Source organism: Corvus hawaiiensis, chromosome 16 (genome assembly GCF_020740725.1).
Source record: "Corvus hawaiiensis isolate bCorHaw1 chromosome 16, bCorHaw1.pri.cur, whole genome shotgun sequence".
NCBI classification, from domain to species: Eukaryota; Metazoa; Chordata; class Aves; order Passeriformes; family Corvidae; genus Corvus; species Corvus hawaiiensis.
The window spans coordinates 4,860,221-4,882,998 of NC_063228.1; the positions used below are offsets into that span (position 1 = coordinate 4,860,221).

The 22,778-nt window shown below is 57.5% G+C and overlaps 1 protein-coding gene across 2 annotated transcripts; it reads left to right on the top strand.

Moving 5' to 3' along the window:
• The first annotated feature begins 5,891 nt into the window (after positions 1–5,891).
• LFNG (LFNG O-fucosylpeptide 3-beta-N-acetylglucosaminyltransferase) lies at positions 5,892–16,898 on the top strand. 2 transcript variants are annotated; one of them, XM_048320930.1, is made up of 8 exons: positions 5,892–6,321; positions 13,250–13,298; positions 14,143–14,242; positions 14,393–14,546; positions 14,637–14,722; positions 15,007–15,172; positions 15,399–15,484; positions 15,571–15,734. In XM_048320930.1, the coding sequence occupies exons 1-8, from the start codon at positions 5,926–5,928 to the stop codon at positions 15,635–15,637; spliced, it is 1,104 nt and encodes a 367-aa protein (XP_048176887.1). In that variant the 5' UTR covers positions 5,892–5,925; the 3' UTR covers positions 15,638–15,734. The 2 variants fall into 2 exon arrangements, with proteins under 2 accessions (XP_048176887.1, XP_048176886.1); XM_048320929.1 differs by lacking the exon at positions 14,637–14,722 and having other exon boundaries at positions 15,571–16,898.
• Positions 16,899–22,778: the final 5,880 nt, after the last annotated feature.

Sequence of the window (22,778 nt, forward strand, 5' to 3'; positions counted from 1 at the left end):
ACAAGAAGCTGTGGGGGCCCAGAGAGAAGCTAAATTCCCTGGGAGCAACCAACGTTTTGAAACAGCCTTTGCAGGAGTGTTTCAAGGCCAGAGTGACACATGTCTGATCTGGGTTGGATGCAGAGGGTGTGCACAGGAGGCTGTGGGACCTACCGCTGCTCCAGGGCCAGCTGCAGGCACTGAGGTGCTTGGATGTGAGCAGAGAGTAAAACGCATCCCTGATCCTTCTGCCTGGCTCCTTCTCCCCAGGAGGTCTTGGAGACCTGGAGCTGTAGGTAGCTGTGGTCAGGAAAACAGTGGCCAGTGTCCCATCACAGAATGGGACCAGCCACTGCATCAGACATGGACAAACTCACGAGATTTAGGGAGTTATTAAGGCAGGTGCTGGGCTGGAGGTGAGCACTGTGCAGGGTTTGTCTGGGATGGGCTCTGGGAGCATCCTGCCTTTGGCTGCTGTTCCTTATACATATATATATAAAATAAAAATATGTAGCAATTCTGCTGTTGCTGTAGGATGGACATGGGGTTCACTGGGCCTTTGTGCATCCAGTCCAACCCAGTATGAGATTTGATTCCTGCCCCCTCCTTGGGGTAATCACCAAACACTTCCCCTGACATCAGCTTCTGGCTCCTCTTCAAAAAGGCAGTGGGGAGAGGGACAGCTCACAACAGGAACATGAGAAAATTTGGAGCCAAAAAGAATGAGCGGCCAAAAATTAAAGGCCAGGAGCTGCAAGCTCTGCTGAGCACACCTCTGGAAGGAGCTTGGAACAGGCTGGCTGTCATCTACTGCAAACTGTGATCTCAGCTTGTTGTGCTCTGGCTCTGCCTGTACAGATGGACACGTCCAGACCAACACGTGGAGGCTCCATGCACAGCCCACAAGGGAATCTCCCAAACCGTCAGCAGCCCAGGGGACAAGGACTGTGAGGTCTCTGCCAGTGTCACCTCTTGGGAAACTGAGGCACAGTGAGCTGAGCTCAGTCAGTGGAAACCTGCTGCTGCACTAATCTCTGTCTGTCTGTCTGTCCAGCTACCTGAGCATTGCTGAAGACTCCGGCTCTGCAATATCTCGTGCAGTGCAGGGTTACCAGTCACAGTCTCGGCTTATTTAATTGTCTTTTCCCACCCCATACCCACCCTGCCAGGTAGTCTAAGCTGTGTGCAACAGCAGCTCTCCAGCCCAGCAGATCTCCCTGGTTTGCTGTCAGGGTCAACGCCGAGTGAGGCACCTGCACCCAGCCCAGTGTCCCTGGCTGGCAGCAGTATGACCCCGCCATGGCTCAGCAGGTGTACCCATGAAGAAGAAGTGCTCCTGCCCACCAGCCCAGGGATTTTGGGGTAAGAAAGCCAGTTCTGTGAGGATAGTCCTCATCTGCCCCAGGGGCTGCTGTTGGGAGGAGAGAGATGCACAGGCTGTCGGAAAGTGAGGTTACATCCAGCTGATTTTGCTAGTTCAAGTCCCCTTTCCCTCATGTTTTTACCTTCATTCCATGGTTTTAACACCAAAATTCCATGCCCCAAAGGGAGGAGTGGAAATGCCCCCTTGCACACACCTTACACTGCCAAAACTCCCCTGAGATCAACCTCGACCGTGAAGCACTGAGAGAAGCATTAAATCAGCAGTGGATGCCCCACCAGTCTCCCCTCTCCCCACATCTACCTCCCTTCCCCTGGGCTGAATAGGGAGCATGAGAAACCAGGCTGGGCAGGGACGGCCCCATGCCCCTCGCTTTCTTTCAGGATCAGACCATCTATGGGGCCGCTTGTGTTCCTCCAGCTCCTCTTCCCCGGCAACTTTGGGGGCTGTAATCTGGAGGCAGCGGGCCTGGAGATGGAGAAAAATGCAGGAGTCGGGAGGGGGAGACAGGGACCGTCCCCTCCCGCCACCACCACCGCCAAAGCCCCAGATTCTTAGACCTGGAGGAGTCACCACCAAATTCCATTCAACTGACAGAAAAGAAATCAAATCCTTTTAAAGAGAGCCCACTTTCTCCGCAAGAATGCTCCCTCGGCCTTTTGTTGCAGGGCTTTGCTTGCTCCCAGCAGCTCGGAGGAAGCTGCTCCAATACATTAACCAGTTTAACTTGCTCGTGACCCTCTGCCCAGCGCACAATGAAACACTTCGCCCGCTTTTCTCCCTGGCTCCTTTTCAGGAGCTAAATCCCCCGCTGTTCGCTGCTTGCTGCCTCTCTCACTCAACCTTTCTCAGGCCTCTGCTTCAGCCCCGGGAAAATAATGACGCTTTGCATTTGTATAGCCCCCGGCCCCGTGGGATCTCACAGCGCCCTGTACGGATCGAATCGTGTCCTCCCGCCCCGCCGAGGGGACCAGCAGTCCCCAGAGGTGGAGGGGAAAAGCGACGTAGGGTCTGAGGCCACGGAGGGTAGAGGGGGGTTGCGGCAGGACCTGGTGGTGCCAGCGCTGGAGCACATCGGGGGATGATGGGCATGGGGACAGTTCAGCATCGGGACATGCATCATAAGCGTTCATTGCAGGAGATTTGCGTTCTGGGCAGAGGGATGCTGGCATGCTCCACTCTTTGCAGCCACCTCAAAGGCACTGCCAGACCCCCTGCAACAAGGGCAGGAAGGTTTTTTTTGTTCCGAAGGTGGTTAAAAAAACCGCAAGAGATGAAAAAGCTGAGCCCTTGCCCTGGCCGTGAATAGCGGAGCCAGTGAGACAATGGGAAGTTAACCAAACCCGGAACGGGAGCGCGGAGTTCTGCCGCGGGGCGCTGCCGTTTTCCTACCAGTAATTGATGCAAAGTCTCTTTTGTGCTCTCAGAAAATCCCAGAAAGAAAAAGCGGGGGGTGAGAGGCAGGCCACGGGCAGGATCCAGCTCCTGGGCCGTCCTCCTCCGACATCTCCCTCCCAAACCTGAGCGGCACAGTTGCAGCAGTGGCCGCCCGGCCGCACGTCGGGGCCGAACCGCGTTAAATACCCCCGACAGTACGACAGCGGCGAAGTCGGCGCCTGACAGAGCTTTTAACCCCTGTCCGATGGAGCGCGTAAATCGCTCCGGGCAGACAATGCAGCTTTGCAGCTCGAGCGCGGCATTTCTCTCGGATGACCTGAACACTTTATTACTGGGGATTTATTAACCATTTTTAGCAGCCCTGAGAACCTGGGAGCCTCTTAGGGACCACCTATTGAGTGCCGGGGTCAGGCTGCGAGCAGGGGCGATGCGGAGAGTTTAAACCAATTTAAACCGACCTAATACCGTGCTATGGTTGAAAGGGAGATGCCCCACGTGTAGCCCCAGCCCTGGGTTTGGTGCGGGGCTGAATCCAGCTATCTGCAGTGGAAAACTAGTCCAGAGTTTCAGTGAAGTTGTTCTGAAATGGGAGTGATCATATCCTTGAGATTGGGGGGATTCGGGCAGCAGGTTCTGTGTTGGAACCATCCCTGTGGAGTCAGGCAGCGTGGGGAGCACACCACCACCCTGCAGCCATAGCCAGCCTCACCTCACACCGCAGTGGGGTGGGTTATGGACTGTGTCTAAAACGGGATCCTTTTTGCAAGAGGGAGAGAGGTCTCTCCCGGTCCAGCCTTGGCATCCCGTCTGCAGAGCAGCTGTGGCAGCATCCCTCTTCCCTGCCCCTGGTATTTATGGGGCACCCAAATTTTTCTGGTCCTGGAGTCACCCCTGTTTGGCTTAGGATTTTTGTACCCCAAAAATTGTCTGAATGCCGGTGAACCGGGCACCAGATGTTCCCGAGACCATCCTCCCCATGCCCACTTCCTGCCCCTCAGGTACCCTCCTGTACCCGCTGAGGGGTGAGCAGGGTGACTGCTCACACCATCGTTTCCCCAGGGGAGACAGTGCGTCCCTGGCGACATCCACGTGGCAGGTGAGGGCCGAGCCAGGAGGCCAGGCGCCTGGAGAGGAAGTCTGTGGGGATGCGGCCAGCGGCTGGACAATCCCGGAGGAGTCTTGTTCTGGCAGGACAATGCCGCTGGAAGAACAACTTCCCCCCGCCGCTGGCCCTGGGCAGCCGGGCTGAGCCGAGCGGCAGCCCCGGGATGGGTTACAGGCAGTGCTGGAAGGCTGGGACAGCCCTTGTGTCGGCAGTGGTGGCAGCACAGCGGCTCCTCAAACCCTTGCATCTCTCGGGGCCGGCGCACAGAGCCCGGCGCACACAGAGCCCGCATTGTCACTTGCCCCGCGGCGCCGGCTGGGACCCCAACATCTGGCCACAGCGCGTGTCCCCAGCCAGTGCCGGGGCTGCGGGAGTGGCAGAGCAGCTGGTCGGGGGAAAAGTGCCTTTCCTCCCCTTTTGGCTCCTGGAGAAAGGGGCTCTTTCTTCATTCAGGGTTTTGCTGCTCAGGCTTTTCAGCTGCCTCTCGAGCCGCGGTTGCTGTGCCATCGGGTTGGAGACAAAGGGCGCCCAAAAAAAAAAGCAAACTGAGACTGGAAGGCTGGGCAGCAATAGCGGGAAGTGGGGAGTGTGGGATTCGGTTCCTGTGTTTGTACGGTCTAACTGCTTTTTTTTTTTTTTTTTCTTTTATTATGGGAAGCTTCTTTGGCAACCCAGGTCTGTCTCCAGACATGGGCAATGCCCTGCAAAACTAAACCCACTGCCTCTCTGAGCATTTCCAGCCTGGGATCATGGTTCGAGTGCTGACCAGGAGAATGTACAGCCTAAAATCAAGAGGAGGCAAATGCTGGGACTTGCCTGAGGAAGCAGTTTCCCTGCTTCATCCTGCCTGGTATTATGGTATTGTTTATCCAGTGCCAGAGATGAATGGAGCACGTGACAGTAGGAAAAATGCAAGTTGGACAAGGTCCCTGCCCAAAAATGCAGCAGCCCCTGATTATGGCATTACATTGCAGCCCAGGCCCAAACCCAAGTCTGCCTCCCTGTAGCAGCACACTCCCTGGGAAAGAAAACCCCAAGAGCTCATTGCTTGCAGAGGGTAAGGGGGGAAAGAGGCCCCGGGATTCGGCGCCAGTTGGTGGCACATCCAGGACCAGATTTCAACCCAGTTTTCTCTTTCAGCCACCACTTCCCCCACTGTCTGGCTGGGAAAATGGTGTCTCATTTAACAAGCCATCATTATCATGATTAGTGATCACTGGGGGCGGGGCCAGCTTGGTATCTATGAAGCATTTGTTTTCAGATATCCCAGAACTCTGGGGCTGTCCATCAGCTTCAAAGCACGGTGCCGTGCCCGGGATGAGGTTGGTCAGGTCTGGGAGCCTCTCCAGGTCACCCTGAGAAGGAGTGGGAACAAACCCTCCTGGCTCCCCGTCCTCAGATTTACCCACCAGAATGAAGCTTGGTGGAAGTGAGAGGACTACTGTGGTTTTGGGGGGACTTGGTGTGTTTGTTTTCAGTTATACTTGGCTTCAGAAGAGACTGATGGGACACTGCCCAGAGTTTGGTCAGGCTGGTCAGCTTTCTGGAAACCTCTTGGACAGGGCTGTGAGAACATCTCGGTGCAGGGCTTTGGGGAATGACAGCTTGGGATGGGCGGGATGGGGAACGCACCCGTTGCTGCCGACAGAGCACCCAACGATGCTCAGGGCGTGCTGGGGGCCACAGGGGAGCAGAATGTCCCCATCCCCGGGTATCAAGGGGAAGGGAGGAGGAAGAGAAGGAGAGGGAGGAGGAGGCGCCGGCACCCTCTGCACGCCCAGCCGTGCGCTCCCAGCCGCGGGCCCAGAGATGCGCAGGGCAGGGCCCGGGACCGGGCAGGACGGGGCCGGCGGAGCCAGGGCGCGCGTAGGGGCTGGCGGGGAGGACGCGGGGGTCGGAGGGGCGCGGGCGGTCCGCGGGCAGGGCCGGGCGGTGCCCACGCCCCGCGTGGGGCGGCCCCGGGTCCGTCCCTCCCCGGGCGGGGCGGGCGCGGTTTAAAGGCGGCGGCGCGGCGGGGGCCGGCGGTGGCGGCGGCGCGGAGAGGCGAGGAGCGGAGGGAAGGATGCTGAAAAGCTGCGGGAGGAAGCTGCTCCTGTCCCTCGTGGGCTCCATGTTCACCTGCCTCCTGGTGCTCATGGTGGAGCCGCCGGGGAGGCCGGGGCTGGCCCGGGGGGAGGCCGGCGGGGCGCAGCGGGCGCTGCAGAGCCTGGGGGCGGCGGCGGCCGTGGCCCCCCCGGCGGCGCAGGGGCCGCCCGGGCTCCGCAGCTTCGCCGATTACTTCGGGCGGCTGAGCCGAGCGCGCCGGGAGCTGCCCCCCGCCCCGCCGAGCCCCCCGCGGCCGCCGGCCGAGGACATCTCCCCCCGCGATGTCTTCATCGCCGTCAAGACCACCAAGAAGTTTCACAAGGCGCGGCTGGAGCTGCTGCTCGACACCTGGATCTCCCGCAACCGCGACATGGTAAGGGATGGGGATAGGGATGGAGCTGGCGGTGGGATAGGTCCCCACCGCTGGCCGGGATGGAGCGGCTTGGGACGGGCTGCAGCCCCCGCGTCTCTGCCGCGGTCCCGGCCCTTCGTTCTGCGGGACCTGGGTGGTGCTCTGACCCAGCAAATACCACCTCCCCTTCCCTTTTCCCCCATACCGCTGCGCCGGGTGGTATTCCGAGGCTGGCTGGGCTGTTCTGCAGCCAACTGTGTTTTCGGGAGGGTGAAATGCAGCGTTACGGAGTGAATTTGGAATGGGTGAGTGATGTAGAGAGTCAGACCTTGGCTCTTCACACTCAGCAGCCCCCCAAAACTCTGCTCTGGGGTCCTTCCCACTGAGCACCTCCCATTGCAGAGCCAGCCTGGGTTACTTTCCACTGGTGAAACCGAGGCACGGTGTAGGGGTGCAGCCCAGCCCGTGTGTGCCACAGCCCGGGTCAGGCCCCTGCAGTGAGGTGCCTGCAGCTGTGCTGCCCCAAGGACACCCAGTTTAGCAGCCCAGGGCTGGGAGAGTGCCGAGATGTGCTGTAGCTCTCAGTCCCCTTGCAAGGGACTGGGCAGGACTGGAATGGCTGGGAGCTCTTGCGGGTCTGCACCGGCTCACCCACACCGGGGCAGTTCCAGTGAGTCTGGTTCCTGACATTACTGATGTCCTGCCCAGTCCTGGCCGTCCCTGTCCCTTACTCTGTCCTTCAAGTACTGAAGCAAAATTTAAAAGGAAAAAAAACCTGTTTCCTTAGGAAATGTGCTTTGCCTTTTGTTCTTAAGACACTTTTTCTACCCTTAGACAGCTTCCCAAAAGTAAATTATGTCTAGTCCTAACCTTTTCATCCTACTGTCTTCACGTGTTTCCTCCTGGCCTGGAACTGGCCTGCTTGCTTGCAAACTGTTTTCCTTGGAAATCTGGAGTGGCTGAGGGTGGAGGCTGTGGGGGAAGGATTGACCTGCCCCTGCTCTCCTCACCCAAGTCTGATGGACCTTGTGGGGTCTTGGCTTTTGCACTGTACCCCAAGCATTATCTTACTTTTTTTCCCCCTGTGAATGCTGTTCCTTTTTTTTTTTTTTTTTTTTTTTGCTCAGGTTTCCTGGGCTTGGCAGTGGATCTGCCACTTCTCCTTGGTCCAGTTATTTAATGGAAACCTCTTTTATGCTCTGCTGTCACTGTGAGGGGGTGGTGAGCAGTGGTGGGGGGAAACGCTCTTTGAGCACCTACAGATGATCCTGGGAATGGCTGCTCTTTTTTTTTCTCCTCCCTCTTGTGAGCTCCGGCTTTCTTCTAGGTTTTTTTTTTTTTTGTTGTTGTGCTTCGTTTGTCCGTTTGGATTCCCAGAGCCCCAAGGCTCGGCTCTCACGCTGTCCCCCTGGGCAAGCTAACAAAGCCCCTTTTCTCCTGGCGCAGAGAAAAGGCTTCGCAGCCTCTTGTGTGGCACTTTCCATGGGAACGAGGGAGCCGGAGCCGGCCGTGTCCAGGTCAGGTTGCCTAGAGATGAGGGCCATGAAGCCAGGGGGGCCGCAGCCCGGCGAGGTGCCCGCCTGACAAGCCAAGCCGCTGAGTGACGGCTCTTGTACAGCACTTGAGGACAAGGAGCTGCCGAGAGAGCTGGAGGCAGCACAAACTCCTGCAGAGCAGAGCAGGGTTGTGAGGACACGAGGCACAGGGGATGAACCTGAGCTGCTGGAGGTGATCGGCTCTGCTCTTCCCATGCCAGCCCAGCCACTGTCTCTGGGTAGCTTTGAGACACCCTGGGCTTCCCCAAACTTGGCACCAGGTTGGGTTTTTCTGCCTGCAGAGTGTGGGGTTGGTGCTATGGGGCTCTTCTCTCTTGCTTCCCTGCAGTTCCTGCATCTCTTCCTTGCCTGGCCCCCTGGTTTCCATCCCAGGAGGGTGATTTGGTGAGAGTGGGGCACTGCCTTTGCTCAAACGTCTGTCTTGGTCTGAGTCAGGCCTGTCTCTGCTCATCCTCTCTCTCTCTGGTTTCACTAACGGTGCTCAAGCATGTGAGCTGCCTCACCAACATGGGGAAGTTCCTGCTCAAGGGCTGAGAATCTCCCTTGCCTGATGCTGCATCTCTTTCTCCTGATCCTTCTCTCACTCAAACCCCAGCCTGCCCCTGGCTGCTCATTAGCCAGGCAGGAGGGATGCAGACACTGCTGAGAAGGGGTTAAATCCGGCAGGTAGCTCCTGCCTGGACCCTGGCAGAGAGAGGGAACAGCTATTGTGTCCTTCCTTGGCTGCTCTTTGTTCTGCCCACAATAGTCCCTGTTTCCTGCCCTCTGTCACCTCCAAGACATTGCAAAGGGCACCCCCTTCTCCTTCCTGCCTCTCTGCACAGGGAGCGCACATCCCTATTCCCTTCTAAATCTCCTCTTTGGGTTGCACAATGCAGGCCGGACAAGCTGCTTTTGGAGGAGAGTTATGGGTTTTCCCCTCCTTGCTTTGGGGAGAGTTTCCAGCTGTCTCAGTATCCTTAGGATGCTGGAGTGCTGGCTGGAGAAGCTTTGCACTTGAAAGGAAAGAGAGGGAGGACGAAAATGGCCATTAAGCTGAAATCCTGGACAGGAGCAAGTCCAAGCCCACTGCTTCCTTGCCGAGTCGGGTGATTTGCAGCGGCAGAGTTGCCAAAGACACATCTCCTGTCACCGGGGTTACCCTGAAGGCGGCTGGGTGTCCCCGGGGCACCCCAGAGGCATCCAGGCAGCTCGGCACACGCCTCGGAGCCCGCGAGGGCTCCAGCCCGGGCCGCCGTCCCGGCAGCGTGGGATCCGCTGGCTGCCTCCCGCTCCGCGGCGCAGTAATTGCAGGCTTTGAAAAATTCTTGCTCTCGGGGCAAAGCGAAAGGGTTTGCCTTCCAAAGAGCACGCTCCTCTGATGGCGGTTCCCAGATTTCTCTAGCACCTTGGCCAGGGTTCCCACCCACATGCTGGAGTGTGCTGGCATGTGAGTCTCACTTGCACTCCCACCAGAGCAGCTGAGACCAGGGACTGCTCATCCCAAACCAGCTCCGCGGCACAGCTGCCTCCCCCCAGCCCTGGGCTGTGTGCCAGGGCCTGCTGAGCACTGCTGAACTCGGATCATGTGTGAGGGTCCCTCCCTGCTGTCCCCTGGGGCAGCCTGTGTGGGTTTTAGGGGTGGGGGCCTCTTAATCGCCTGTCCCAAACGATGCTGCTGTCCTTGTCCATAAAAGCCCTGGAGCCGGTGAGCGGCACGTGGAGCACCAGGCGGGAGGGTGGGGGACCCTTGCCACACAATGAGCTCATTGTTTGTGAGGAGGTTATTAAAAAATTATAGCATTTAAAATTACAGTGGAGGATTCTTCCTCTTGCGGAAAGGAGCAGGGGGAGGAAGGGCCTGCGGCCCTGCAAGCCCCTTCCCCGCCTCTGCAGGTCCCAGCCCTGGGATCCTGTGCCAGCACAGACCTGCCCCCGGTCCTGGGGAAAGCCACCACCATGGAGTGGGTATGCTGCCATCGTGGCATGGTGCCATTGTGGGGACATCACCATCACACTGCTCCCAACTTGTTGAAGACAGGTGGGGATTTTCCCCCCTTAAACCCTGAGGCTGGAGGGAGAAGAAGAAAGTTTTCTGTGGGGGACACAAAGCTGGGCAGCTCTGGCAGCATCCTGACCTGCTCCAGAGCCCCTTACCCAGCTAGAGGCTGAGTCCCCCCCAACCAGCAGTTCTTTGCTGTCTCCTTTCCTCTGCACCCAAGTGGGGCGGCTGTGAAAAGGGTGCTGGAGTGCTGCATCCTCTCCCAGCATGGGGAAGTGAGATGTGGCACAGGGTCAGGATTTGTGCACTGCAGGGTCACGGGGTGCCTGCCTGGCTGAGGTTCCCTTTCTGGTGGGTGTGCTGGTGGGATGGTGGCAGGCATGGGACATGCTGAGAGTGTGTCACCCTGGGAAGTCACAGAACCACTCGGCCGGGCAGCACAGAGAGGGCCAGGATGACCCCGGGGTGGCCCTGGCTGGTGGGACACCTTGTGCAAGCACACAGCCATGAACAACCCACGAGCTCCACCAGTGGAGGGGAAATGAGTCACCCTGAAAGGAGAAATGAAGGGGAGGCAAAAAAAAAAAAAAAAAAAAAGAAACAAGCCGTCCCCACGGGTGAGGAGGAGGCGGTGGGGGCTGCCCGCCTGGCTCCTGGGGGGCAGCTGCGGGGGCTGGCCCCATTCTGGCCACGGGGATCCCGGGTGCCGCTCAGTCCCGGCCGCGGGGCCGTGCATTGTGCGGGGCTGCGAGGAGCGCTGGCAGCTATTGTTCGGGAGGGATTTGGCATCCTGTGTTTCTTGAAGCTGCAGTTCTGAGAACAATGAGGTTTCCTGCAGGGGCTGGGGGGGGTGGGGGGGGGGCAGCGGGCCCTTCCTCTCTTGCACCTCTCAGGAAAAGTTACTGCGGGGGGGAGTCCAAGAGTTCCTTGCAGCCCTCAGTGCCACAGCTGGCACAGGGGCCAAGTGGGAGAGAGGTGGATGTGAGGGCTGGGAGTGCTGGGCCTGCTGGGTCTGGAGGTTGTGGTTTATAGGTGACAGCCCAGGGATGTTGGCTGCAGTGTTCACTTGCACCATGATAAACTGGATGCTGCCCTCATGTCTGGCATCCCACATGGGAGGTACCAAAGGTGGATTCATGTTTTTTACTTGTTCTCATTGTTCCCTGGCCTATCCCCTCCCAGACTTGGCTGTCACCTCTACTCCTCTCCCCTGCAGCCCCAGGTGAAGGGCCATGCAGGCAGGGTGCATCTCCCCTCCAAGAAACACAAATTAATTTAAAAAATTAAATTTAAAATGAAGCCTTTAATTGTTTTAGTTTTAATCGAATGTCATGGTGGGGTTGGGAGGGATGTGGGAAACCTGTGAGGCCCCAGTAAGTGCCCACATGGGGTGAATTGCAGCTGTGTGCCCCTGTCCCAGTCCCTGAGGTGCCACTTGGTCCACCCACCCCAGGAATATTACAGGGATGGGTGTGGGGAGAGGCCGAGGGGAGATGCCTTGGTAGGATGAAGCCTTTCGGTGCAGGCATGGAATAAACAATTGTCCCTGTGGTCTATTTATAGAGGCTGAGTGCAGGATTAGTTGTGGGGTTATTTTTGGAGCAGCTGAAGGCAGTTCCTGGACGGTGCTTCTGAGCTAATCAAGCAAACATTTTCTGTCTCGCCTGTGCAGAGGCTGCGTGCTCCCTGACCCCCTCCAGTGAGGCTGGAACCTGGGCAGGAGTGCCAACCCCCCTGTGTGACGGGGTTGTCTTGGGCATCCTAAGTGTCCTGCTGCCCTGGTTCAGCTCGTACCCCAAGCAGTTACCTGACCCCTCCCTGAGCACCTGGGGGAAATGGGGACCAGCAGCTGTACCCCGAGCTGGTTGGGGGTGACACCCCCTCCTCTACACACAGCACTGACCTTGTCCCACCCCAGCAGCGCTGTGTCCATGGAGCAGCCACGGGCATCCTTGGCCCTGCAGCTGATGTGTCCCTGTCCCCCAGCTGTCCCCCCTCCCATCAGGGGTTCCCCTTCCCCTTTGCTCAGAGCCTTCCTGACCTCTGTCTCTCCCCACAAGCCAGGCTGCACAGCAGGCTGTGCATTTGTGAGAACTTGCCTTCCCACCTCCTCCATCGTTTTTTCCCCCACTTTTTCTTTTCTCCTTTTCAAGCCCCAAAGGTCACTTGTAGCCCCGTCCCCTCCCATTGAGCCTCGCTGCAGCTCGGGGCTCTCCCCACCAGCCCCGGCTGGGGACCTGAGCAAACAGGGCCGGGTTAACCAGTGCAGCTGTATGCTAATGACCGCTGCCCGCTTAACTCTCCTCGCTGAGTAAAGTCAACCCCACTATTGTACCCAGCTCCTCAAACAAGCCACAAAACCCCAGCGCGTTCCCGGGGCCGGCTGTGGGGTGGCACCCAATTTCCAGCTCACTTGTAATTCATCATCCCCAGCGCTGCATCGTTCCCCCTCTGCTGCCTCCTGCCTTCCCCCCCCCCCCGCCCCAGCCCTTTTGTCTTTCTTCCTTTGCCCTTTTGTGCACGTCTGGTTTTTAATAGCGCTTGGCAGCTGGTTGTGGTTTCTCTCCTCCAGCTTTGTTTGCTGCCCGCTGATTGATGGCGATGCCTTTCCCACCCCCTGCTCTCTGCTCCTGCTCCTCGTCCTTCCCCCAAATCCCAGGCCCAGAGCAGCCCCTCCAGTCCTCCTTCCTGGGTGACATATGCCAGGAATTAGCTGTGTAAATAGCGGAGTGCAGCCGGGCAGGCAGCGCAGGGGCCGGGGAGGAGCTCGGGTGCTGCCTGGCACCCAGGACTGTGCTGAGATGGGGCACTGGGGGACCATCTCCTCCTCGGGGCTGGCAAGTGGCACTCACTGGCACCGTCTCAGCCCCCTTGGGTAGGACACAGGGAGCAGAGAGGAGTCGTGGCGGTATTGTGCAAGTGGCCAGGGACAGCCACGTGCTGTTGACACAGGTGGGGACGCGGTTGGGAGCCGGCGCCACGGGCAAACACACCTGCCTGGGCGGCTGCTCCGGCATCCGCGGCCACGCGCGCCGGCTCAAGTCTGAAATCCCTGCTCAGATCAGGCCGCGCTCTGCACCTGCTCCCCTCATGCTGGGGACAGCCCCTGTGGCCCCCAAAATGTCCCTGCCAGCTGCTGCCCCATGCAAAAGGCAAAAGGATGGGGATGCTCCGTGTGGGGGCTGGGATTTGCTCCCAAGGGGAGCTCGGCACCCTTCTGGGTCTGAAGCTGAGTGTGTTGTGTGGGCGCCCAACTCTCCTGTGCCACTTGGGGTTTTGATGAGGGGGAAGAAGTCACCATCAGCATCCTGGAGGGATTGATCCCAGGTGCTGCCCAGGGGTGCTGTGTCACATCCAGAGCCACGTGGTCTCAGCCCCTCGGTCCTCAGAGGTGCCTCGTCTTCTCTTTCAGACCTTCATCTTCACTGACGGGGAGGATGAGGAGCTGAAGAAGCAAGCACGTGAGTCTGTGGCTCTTGTCCCTTTGTGTGTGTGACCTGGCCAGGTCCCCTGAAAAGCTCCCACCTGTGGAACACGGCTGGCATGGGGCCTGTTCTGGGAACTCTGGAAAAGCCCTCGCCACAGGAGCCTGGGTTGAGAATGAGGCAATTTGTTTCACTGATAATGCTTAAAGCACCCTGTGCCCAGGGGCCCCACCTGGGGACAGGTTTCCTTCCCAGTCAGCCCAGCCCATGGCCTGCATGATGCTGCTGGGGATCACAGTAACAGGGTGGGGTGCCTTTGCACCTCTTTGTGCCTGGGGAGAGCTGGGATGGATGGCAATGTGGGCAGGGCTTCATGGGAGCGTTTCCCTGGCAGCCGTTCTCAGGGCTGGGGTCAGCATGGTCTGTTCTCCCCAAGCAAATGACTGCTTTTCAGGCTGGGAAGTGACAGTCTTTGAGCTGGGCAAGCAATATAGGCCAGGATTTTTGCTACCATGTCCTGGGGAAGCTCAGGGCTTACAGGCACGCCTTCATCTCCCGGGGTGGCTGGTGCACCCTGGGCAAGGTGACGTAGGGTGGCATCATGCTTAGAAGTGGATAGGGCTGAACCATGGTGGATCTGCTGCATCCACATTCCTTATTCATCCCTTCCCTTCTCTCATATGGACCCAAAAGACATGCCCCCAAAAATTCACCATTTGCCTAAAACAATGCAGCATGCAGGTCACTGAGCACTGGGATCATCCAAGAGTTCCCATCCCCCGGCACACCTGGGACACGTGTGGTGAAGTGTCACCGTTCGAGTGCGTGGGGAGGCGTGGGATGCGCCAATGCTGGGTTTTGACCCCTCTTTTCCCTGCAGGAAACGTCATCAACACCAACTGCTCAGCTGCCCACAGCCGCCAGGCCCTGTCCTGCAAGATGGCCGTGGAGTACGACAAGTTCATCGAGTCTGGCAGAAAGTAAGCGGTGTCCAGGGCTGCTGTGGGGGACAGTGGGGCTGAAGCTGGGCAGGACAGTGCAAACAGAGACCATTTGTGGTTTTGGGGTTGTATCTCAACGTGGGGACTGGGGAAGTGCCCTGGTCAGGTGTGACACTGCTGTCACTGCAGATGGTTCTGCCACGTGGACGATGACAACTACGTGAACGTGCGGATGCTGGTGAAGCTGCTCTCCAGCTACCCCCACACACAGGACATCTACATCGGGAAGCCCAGCCTGGACCGGCCCATCCAGGCTACGGAGAGGATCAGTGAGAACAAGATGGTGAGCATGGGGAGAGTTTGGGGCTGGCCTAAATTTGGCTGGCTGGAGAAGGAGCTGTTGTCTCACAGTGTTGGTTCCCCCCTCTCGCAGCATCCTGTGCATTTCTGGTTTGCCACGGGTGGAGCGGGGTTCTGTATCAGCCGGGGGCTGGCACTGAAGATGAGCCCTTGGGCCAGGTAAGAGCATTGGTGTTGCTCTCCCATGGGGACTCCTCATGGTCCCCAGGGCACAGAGAGATGATATTTTTGGGGATGGGTGCTGGACCATGTCCCACCATCTTTCTCTCTTCGCTTTTCTGGGGATGTCTGCAGGGAGCTTGGAAACAAGCTGGGAAGGGCTTCAGTTCCCACAAACTGACTTTTAATTGGAGCTGGGCACTCACTGGCCAACCCCAGACCCTGCAGGGTGCCCACATCCCCTGGGCTTTGCTCCTCTGCAGCCCCTCTCTGTCTCCCCGCAGTGGGGGTCACTTCATGAGCACTGCAGAGAAGATCCGCCTGCCCGACGACTGCACCATCGGCTACATCATCGAGTCTGTGCTGGGCGTGAAGCTCATCCGGAGCAACCTCTTCCACTCGCACCTGGAGAACCTCCACCAGGTGCCCAAGTCGGAGATCCACAAACAGGTACCCCAAGCTGTCACCTAAAAATTGGGCATCACAGCTAAGATATTGATTGACATGTGACCAAAACATCAGCAGAGGGGGAAAGCCCCACCGGCCCATCCCTGTGGGATGATGCAAAGTGTCACTGCAGGCTTTGGGAAATGGGATGAATTTTGCAGCTCCCCATGCTTCTCCTTGATCCTTATGGCCACGTCGGCCACTTGACCCCCCTGTGCTTGCCCCCCAGGTGACACTGAGCTATGGCATGTTCGAAAACAAGCGCAACTCCATCCACATGAAGGGCGCCTTTTCTGTCGAGGAGGACCCATCCAGGTGAGATGGTGGTCCCTGTCCCCCCCAAACCAGATGCCGCGGGGCCGCCACCGTCCAGTGCTCAGCTCTGCTCCTCTCCTCTGCAGGTTCCGCTCCGTGCACTGCCTGCTGTACCCCGACACGCCGTGGTGCCCCACCAACATGGTTTACTAGGAGGCGCGTGTGCCCTCCAACCTCGTCCCGAGTTTCCCCGGTATCCGACGGGCGTGCGGGACCTGCGTGCGGGTGTGTCGGTCCGGCCTCGCCGCGAGGCGGACGGACGGACGGACGTCGTTGCTGTGGTATTGCACAGTGTGTGTGTACTGAAGGCTGCTGTGCGGCCCCTTCACCCCTGCCCTGCCTGCCCGGCTGCCCGTGCCCGCTGCCTGGTCCGGCCGGGAAGGTGGAGAGGGACGGGAACTGAGCACTTAACCACTGGGCACCCCGCGGCTGGCGGGCCCCACGCCATGCGTGGGGAGCGGCCACAGCGCGGGGCCCTGCCCCACCCCGGGCTTGCTTCTCCTTGAGTTTTTTCCTTTCAAATGTTAAGTTTTTTTGGTGTGTTCTTCCCTTCTTTGCATCTACCCCCCAACCCGCTACGGTAACCCCTCACCCACCCCATCGTCTCTCCCAGTCCCAAAATCTCAGCAGCGAAGCTCTGGCTCCCAGTTTGGATGAGGGGTCCCTGTGAGTTCTGCTCCCCGGCTCGGCAGGCAGGCAGAGCAGGCAGAGGCAGGCAGGGGAAGCCTCTGGCCATGGCAGTGGCTCCTCCAGGGTGCCACAAAGCTGCTGGGTGCTCGAAAGCCACACAGGAGGGAGACAGTGGGGTGGGCTGGGAGCCGGTGTTGGTGTTAACTCCGTTTCCAGGAGCTCTCCCCACACGGGTGAAGCGTTGCCGGCAGCATCGGTGGGTGAACTATTTATAGACTCGTGTAAAGACTTTCTATAAATATGGGCGTGGGAGGAGGGCTTTTCCGGAGCTGCCGCGGTGGGATGGGCACCGTGTTTGCGCAGGGTCTCCCTCCAGTGCTGCCTTCCTGCTGCTCAGACAGCCCTGCAGCTCTGCAAAGGAACACCTCGAGGTCTGGCCAGGGGCTGTGTGCGTGTCCCCTGAGGGGCCAGAGCATCCTCCAGCCCTGGCCTGGATGTGGGTGCTGCCCAGGAGGCACCTGACCAGTTGGGCACCTGCCATAGGCAGGCAGCATCTCCCAACCCGCCCATTGTGCTCTCCCTGACGGAGGGGGATTTATCCAGGGAGGGAGAGGGACCCCGCATCCTCTGAGAGCTGCCCTGCCTGCCAACACCAGCCCTCTCTCTGCCCCTGGGCCAAGCCAGAGCTGAACATTTCCAACTTGAAGCTGAGTGAAAATAGCCCATAATGGGTGTGTTGTAAATATGTTATTGAGCCAGTATTTTTTTACTGTGCCTTTTTTTTTAAGAAAAAAAAACCACATTGAGAAATATGTAGATTTTAAAATGCTTTTTATACATTTTCTGTGGATCAGAAAAAGAAAAATCCCCGACCTTTGATAATCTGTTTAAGAAAGAAAAAAGAATTGCGATGTCCTGTAACTATCACTTACCTTAATTTATATGTTCCAGTATCTGGAATGTCACTCTGTGCTTTTTGTAACTAGGATGTGTTTAAAGCAATAGATGTGGGAAGGGGAACCAGCATGGACAGTGTGTTCTCAGGGACCTGAACCCGATCGCTGCCACGGGGTTCCCGTGGGAGCGGTCACCAATAAAGCGGCTTTTTTGCTGACCACAGTCACCTGGTCCCCGGCTCCGGCGTCTCTTTATGGATGTGCTGCTCTGAACACCCCTTGATCCCCCGCAGATGTTATCACCTCTGGCTGAGCTCTCAGGGCTGCCCTGAGGAGGGGCTGTGCCTCCATCCCTTTTTTCCCACGGGTACTGGGATCCTGCTGGCCATTTGCATCGCAGGGTGTGAGGGTCCTCTCCTCCTTCCCCTTCCCAAAAGGCTCGGACAAGGCTTGGCACCTCAGGGCTGTTTTTTCCCAGGCTCAAGGGTGGGAGCGGAGGCGGTGGGGATGAGGTGAGAGCCGGTTGTTAGCGGGGTGTTGTTAACAGCCGGCGGGCAGGCGTGTGCGTGGGAAGGTTGGGGGCTGCGGGGGAGGAGCCCCTTCCCTCCCAGCCCTCCCTTCACCCTCACCACCGCAGTTTCAGCCAACACTGAGCATCCACCTGCCAGTAACAAGCCCCAGCTTTCATGGGCTGTGGCAACAACTTAAGATGTGCCTCCCCACTTCCCAAACCAGTCCTGTTTGTGCCACTGGTACCAGCTTCCGCCTGCGCCATCCCCTTCTCCCCGCCTTCCTGCAGAGCCAGCACCCTCTTTTTTTCTTTTCAAGGCACATTTACTTACTTCACAGTTTCGCTTGAATCTCTGGGTTATCAAGGGTTGGCCCTGCTAAAAATACAGCCTGGCAGGAAGTCGGCGTGTGCTGAAGCAGCCACCCCTCCTCCTAGCACCCGCTCACCCTTCAGACAGCCACAAAAATCAAAAGTCCCCCAATCTCTGCAGCCCTTGGTGAGGTGCGGCTCTGGCTGCTGCCCCAGAGAACCAGCATTGTCCTGCCCCGGCCACCCCAAAAAGCGCCCTGGAAAAATGGAAGGGTGGATGCACAGCAGTACTGTCTTCCCTCAGCTGCCTGGAGCCAGGGATGGTGTGCTGGGTGCAGGATCTGGTGCCCCTCAGCCCATCCCTGGTGCGGGGTCAGTGAAGGGCCCTGCATCAGGCACAGGAAGCTGTGACACTGAGCCCCGTCTGCTCCCCCACGAGTTTTCCTATTGCTCATGGGCTGCGGTTTTGGCAGCGTGGGCACTTCCCAGCAGCGGTGCTGTCACTGAGCCTGACCCTCCCCTGGCACCCCAGACAGGATGGGGAGATGTGGGTTAAGTGCCCATCAAGGCACTGGGCAGCCAGGGGCTGTGGCTTGGGGATGGGATGCTGCTGCAAGGAACAGGAGCTCCTGGCAGTGGTAAAGGCTGAGAGTATGCTGGGCATGGTGCAACAACTGGGGGGGGGGGGGAATTAAAAAGTAAAATAAATACAAATAAAAATTAAAAAATTAAAGAAAATAAAAAGATAAAATAAAATCACCCCAGTGAACCTTCAGGAGCAGAAGCAGGCAGCTCACCAGCCCTCCAGTTTGTCTCCCACCAGGCTCCCAGCCTCTCCCTCCTCCTTTCCCTACTCGTGGGCTGAAAAGTAAATAAATACACGCATTAATAAACAAAAGGAAAACAAAAGCAAAGCCTGCTGCTCTCGCATACTTGGCAGACTCCACAAGCCAGGCTGCTTTCATCTGCACCCCGGCGCTGGTGTGGGACGTCCTGTTTACTCTCGCCCGCTCGCGGCAGCTGATAAGGCAGCTGCACCTTTTGGAGAGCCTGGTGCGTGGTGATGGGGTGGGGACAAGCCCGGCTCGTTGGGGACACTGCCACTATGGAGGGGCCACTGCTGTTGACACCACCGTGCCCAAGGGATGCTCCAGCACTGTGCCTGGCCAAAGGCTTTCCGCATCTCTGGGTGGTTGCAACATCGAGGGCAGAGAGTAACACACTGGTTTAGTTCTTTCTTGCTTCCCACCTCTTTTTTTTTTTTTTTTTTTTTTTTGTTTTTTTTTTTTTGTTTTTTTTTTTTTGTGTGTAATTTGCATTTGGGTCACTTGCAGTCCCAGACTTCATGTGAGTCACCGTGTTCCCAGCCCAGCTGTGGGGACTTTCACCAGGGAACGTGTGCACGGTGATGGGACAAACACCCGTCCTGGTACTGACAGCAGCGAGAAGTGCTTGAGACTTGGGGTGGGAGGGCACTGCTGGGAGACAACAAAACTTGTGTGAATTGGCTCCAAGAGCCACTTCCAGCTGCTCTGGCCCAGAAAACTGGAATCTTTGTGGGAAACGAACATAAAAGCATCCGAATCGCAGGGCCTGAGTGATGCATGCAGCGCTCCAGCTGCAGCTTTGGGAGTCGCCTGTCCCAGTGCTGGGTGGGAGAGTGCTGGGACCCCCATGGGGGCATGATCTACATCCCACCACCTCTGTGCAGCTGCAGGTGACTTAATCCACCACCAGCACTGTCTGTCTTGGCGTGAGGAGCTGCAAAGCCTTGCAGCAGAGAGCAATGGCTGTGGGATGGCCGAGACTCAGCCCTGGGATGTGTAGAGAAGCTCTCAACCATTGCCCCTTTATTTTTTTCACCCTTCTACTATTTCCCACCCCTGCATAACATGCAGGTGGTTAAAATAAATAACCCAAAAGCCCTACTAAGTTCATTTTTCCCTTCCTGACTTTTAAGAGCAGCCTTGAATCTATCAAAACCAATCCCCCTTGCCCCAGAGCTCCCAGCAACTGCTGTTTCTGGTCTCCCTCAGCTGCCCAGTGGGGCCAGTTCTGCTGCTGTAGCCATTTGGCAAGCCAAGAGTGGAGGAGGAGATAAATTGAGCATCTTAAAAGCATCTGGAAACACTTCCCACGATGCTGCCAGATGAGATCTGCGAAGCTGTGGCATCACCGAACAGCCCCGCTCCCAACCCCTCCTTCCTTCTCCTCAGTGGATGTGTCCCCCTTCATCCCCCACCAAACCAGGGTGGTTTCACCAGGAAAACAGTGCTGGGTTTGTGCCTGTCCATGCTGAGGACAGGGACCTGAAAGCAGCAGTGACAATGCACAGCAGAGCAGTGTCACCGCGGTATCAGCACTGGGTGATGCTCCTGCTGTTTCCTCATCAGCTTGGTGAGCCCCCTTATTTAGGGTGGGCTGTAGAGTTAGAAAGCCCTTGGGGAGCAGGGGGCCATTCTGGCTCCCTGTTGAGCAACCCAGCCACAGGCCCCAGAGTTGATGTGTTTGGAACAGATCATGAGTGGCCGGGTGATTTATGGGGTGCAAGCGCCAGGTTCTGTGAGGTTTGCCTGGTGGGAAGAGGAAGCGGGTGGGAGAAGCACTAGCATCTGCAACACCTCGCAGTGAGCAGGGAGCTGTGCTTCCTCCCACTTCCCTCCATGGACTGGGAGGGATTAAAAAATCCCTGAGCAGGGATTTTTGCTGAGGTCATTGTGAGAAACACGGCCTGCTCCAGGCAAAGCCTTCCTTGCCTGCAGAGCTGAGGCAAATGGTCCCAGCAGCCATGGAGACATTGGCTGCAGAAGGAAAAGCCCTCTGCTCCTGCCACCACCCATCCCCTCTCCACCACCCAGCAGCTCGAGGGCACAGCAGTGTGACCAGCTGCTTCGTCATTGTGGCCACAGCCAGGCCACCCTCTGTCCCTGCCTGGCTACCCCAGCAGGTGAGGGCTGCTGGAAAATGAGCTGGGAGACACTGGCATGCTGGGACACACCAAGCTGGTGCAGGCCAGGCTGGAGACACGGGGTGAGGAGGAGCCCTGGATGGAGCATCTCCGTGGCTGCCTCTGCTCGCAAACCCTCCCGACTGCCAAGCACAGGGCTCCAGCATCCCCACGTGGTCAGACCGATCGAAATCTCCCGTTCAGGGTTTTCTTTCCAGCAGAAGGGCCAGTGGACACTCAGCTCTGTCCTGGCCTCCCTTGCAGTGCAAAGAGAGGACACGACCTCCTGAAAGCACCGCAGGGTGGGGTGGGGAGATGGGGTCATTCCTCGGGAACAAGGGGGCTTCAGGAGGGGTTAGAGAAGACGAGCTGCAATTTCAGCTGCCTGCTGCCTTCCTGGACTCACAGACAGTGCAAAACCCACTGGACACTCCTGAAGAACCACAAATTCACTCCTAAATGCAGCCGATGGAAGGAGCTGCCCAGACCGGGCTGCAGCATCAGCAGCAGGTGCTGCCTGCACGGTGCCACGTTCAGCAGGAAACGTTACCTGTAGTTTGGGCCATTTCTCACCCCAACAGGTGACAGCAGATGGGGACACACAGTCAGTAACTGAGTCCCACAGCCACCAGCTCTGCCTGATGGTTTTCCATCCACCAACCCACGGGAGCTCCTGGAGGCAACGCTCACTCGTGTTAGCACAGCTCAGCACACCACAGAGCAAATATGTTTGAAAGCATCTCCCCAGGGCATCCCTCCCTGCCTTATCTTGGACGACTGAGATCTAAGGGACCACTACTGAAGGCTGATCTGAAGGCGAGGTTTATTCAAACACCAAACACATACTTCACCCTTCCCTCTGTTTTCTCCAAGCCCTGAAAGGCTCAGGAGAGAGCCCTGCCCTGCTCCCGCTGGGACTGGGTGCAGTGCAGGTGGTGAGCGAAGCTGCGGCTCCTGGAGGTGGCTGGAGAACACTGGGAGAGGTCACCAGGCAGGTGGCCTTTGCATGTTCCCATCCCTGGTGGAGTCCATAAACCTGGTAAAACATTTACACCCATGACTCTGACAGAGGCTTTATTTTCCTTCATGCCATGAGATTCCCTTGACTGCTCCAAGCCCTTTTAGTGCTTCAGAGAGCAAATTTAATCATCTCAGGGATGAAGACAGAAAAATGTGGGTTCCTTCTTTAAATGGGAATGAAAAAAAAAGAGGGGAGACACATCTGTCAATTATTAGTGAAGGGAGGAAAACTGGTGTCTGTTGAGATTCACAGCCATGAGGAGGAAAGTCACAACAGGGTCTGCACTGGACCCATGGGCAGGATTTGAGAGATTTGAGAGCATGGGTGTGGGTTTCAGCCACTCTCACAGCATTTAAAAAAAATACACAGCAGTTACAAAGACAGAGTTGATTTATTGCTTATCCCCACACCTAGGAAGAGAGGGGCTGAGGTCAGGGCAAGAATAGCATAGGATGGGGGCAGGAGCCCAGTGTCTCCTTTGACTGGCAGGATCAGGCAGAAAGCAGATGGGGAAAATTAGAGGAAGGTAAAGGTTTCAGCTCACTGTGTGATAGCGATGCGGTGGCGGGCCTGTGATCAGAGAACTGCACAAACAGAACTAAAAAGAAACCCACCATACCCTGGGGCAGCACTGAGGCAGGTGAGCCCACACTGAGCTTCATCTTCTCCCAAAGAGGAACGCCTTTGACAGGGCTGAGCTGGTGGGGCACGATCCCCGGTGATTTTTCCACACTTCTTGTACTTGTGCTGGTGATAATGAACCGCTCGTGTTTGCTGCTGCTCCAGTGGCAAATATTCAAAGCAGCAGAGGGGGCTCAAGGGGTTAAAACACACTGGGCACAGGAGAACATCTCCCAGGCTGATGTGTCCCATGGCTGCTCCAGCAGCTTCTGCCCCCAGGTACAAGGACCTCCCCACAGCAGCCACCAGCCCAGCCCCATGCCCACTTTGGGAGAAAACACAAATCAATAACCAGGAAC

Coding starts and splice junctions, on each gene's coding strand:
- LFNG (XM_048320929.1), top strand. CDS start 5,926: ATGCTGAAAAGCTGCGGGAGGAAGCTGCTCCTGTCCCTCGTGGGCTCC. Junction 14,243..14,392: donor TTCATCGAGTCTGGCAGAAA/GTAAGCGGTGTC, acceptor CTGTCACTGCAG/ATGGTTCTGCCACGTGGACG. Junction 15,485..15,570: donor GTCGAGGAGGACCCATCCAG/GTGAGATGGTGG, acceptor TCTCCTCTGCAG/GTTCCGCTCCGTGCACTGCC.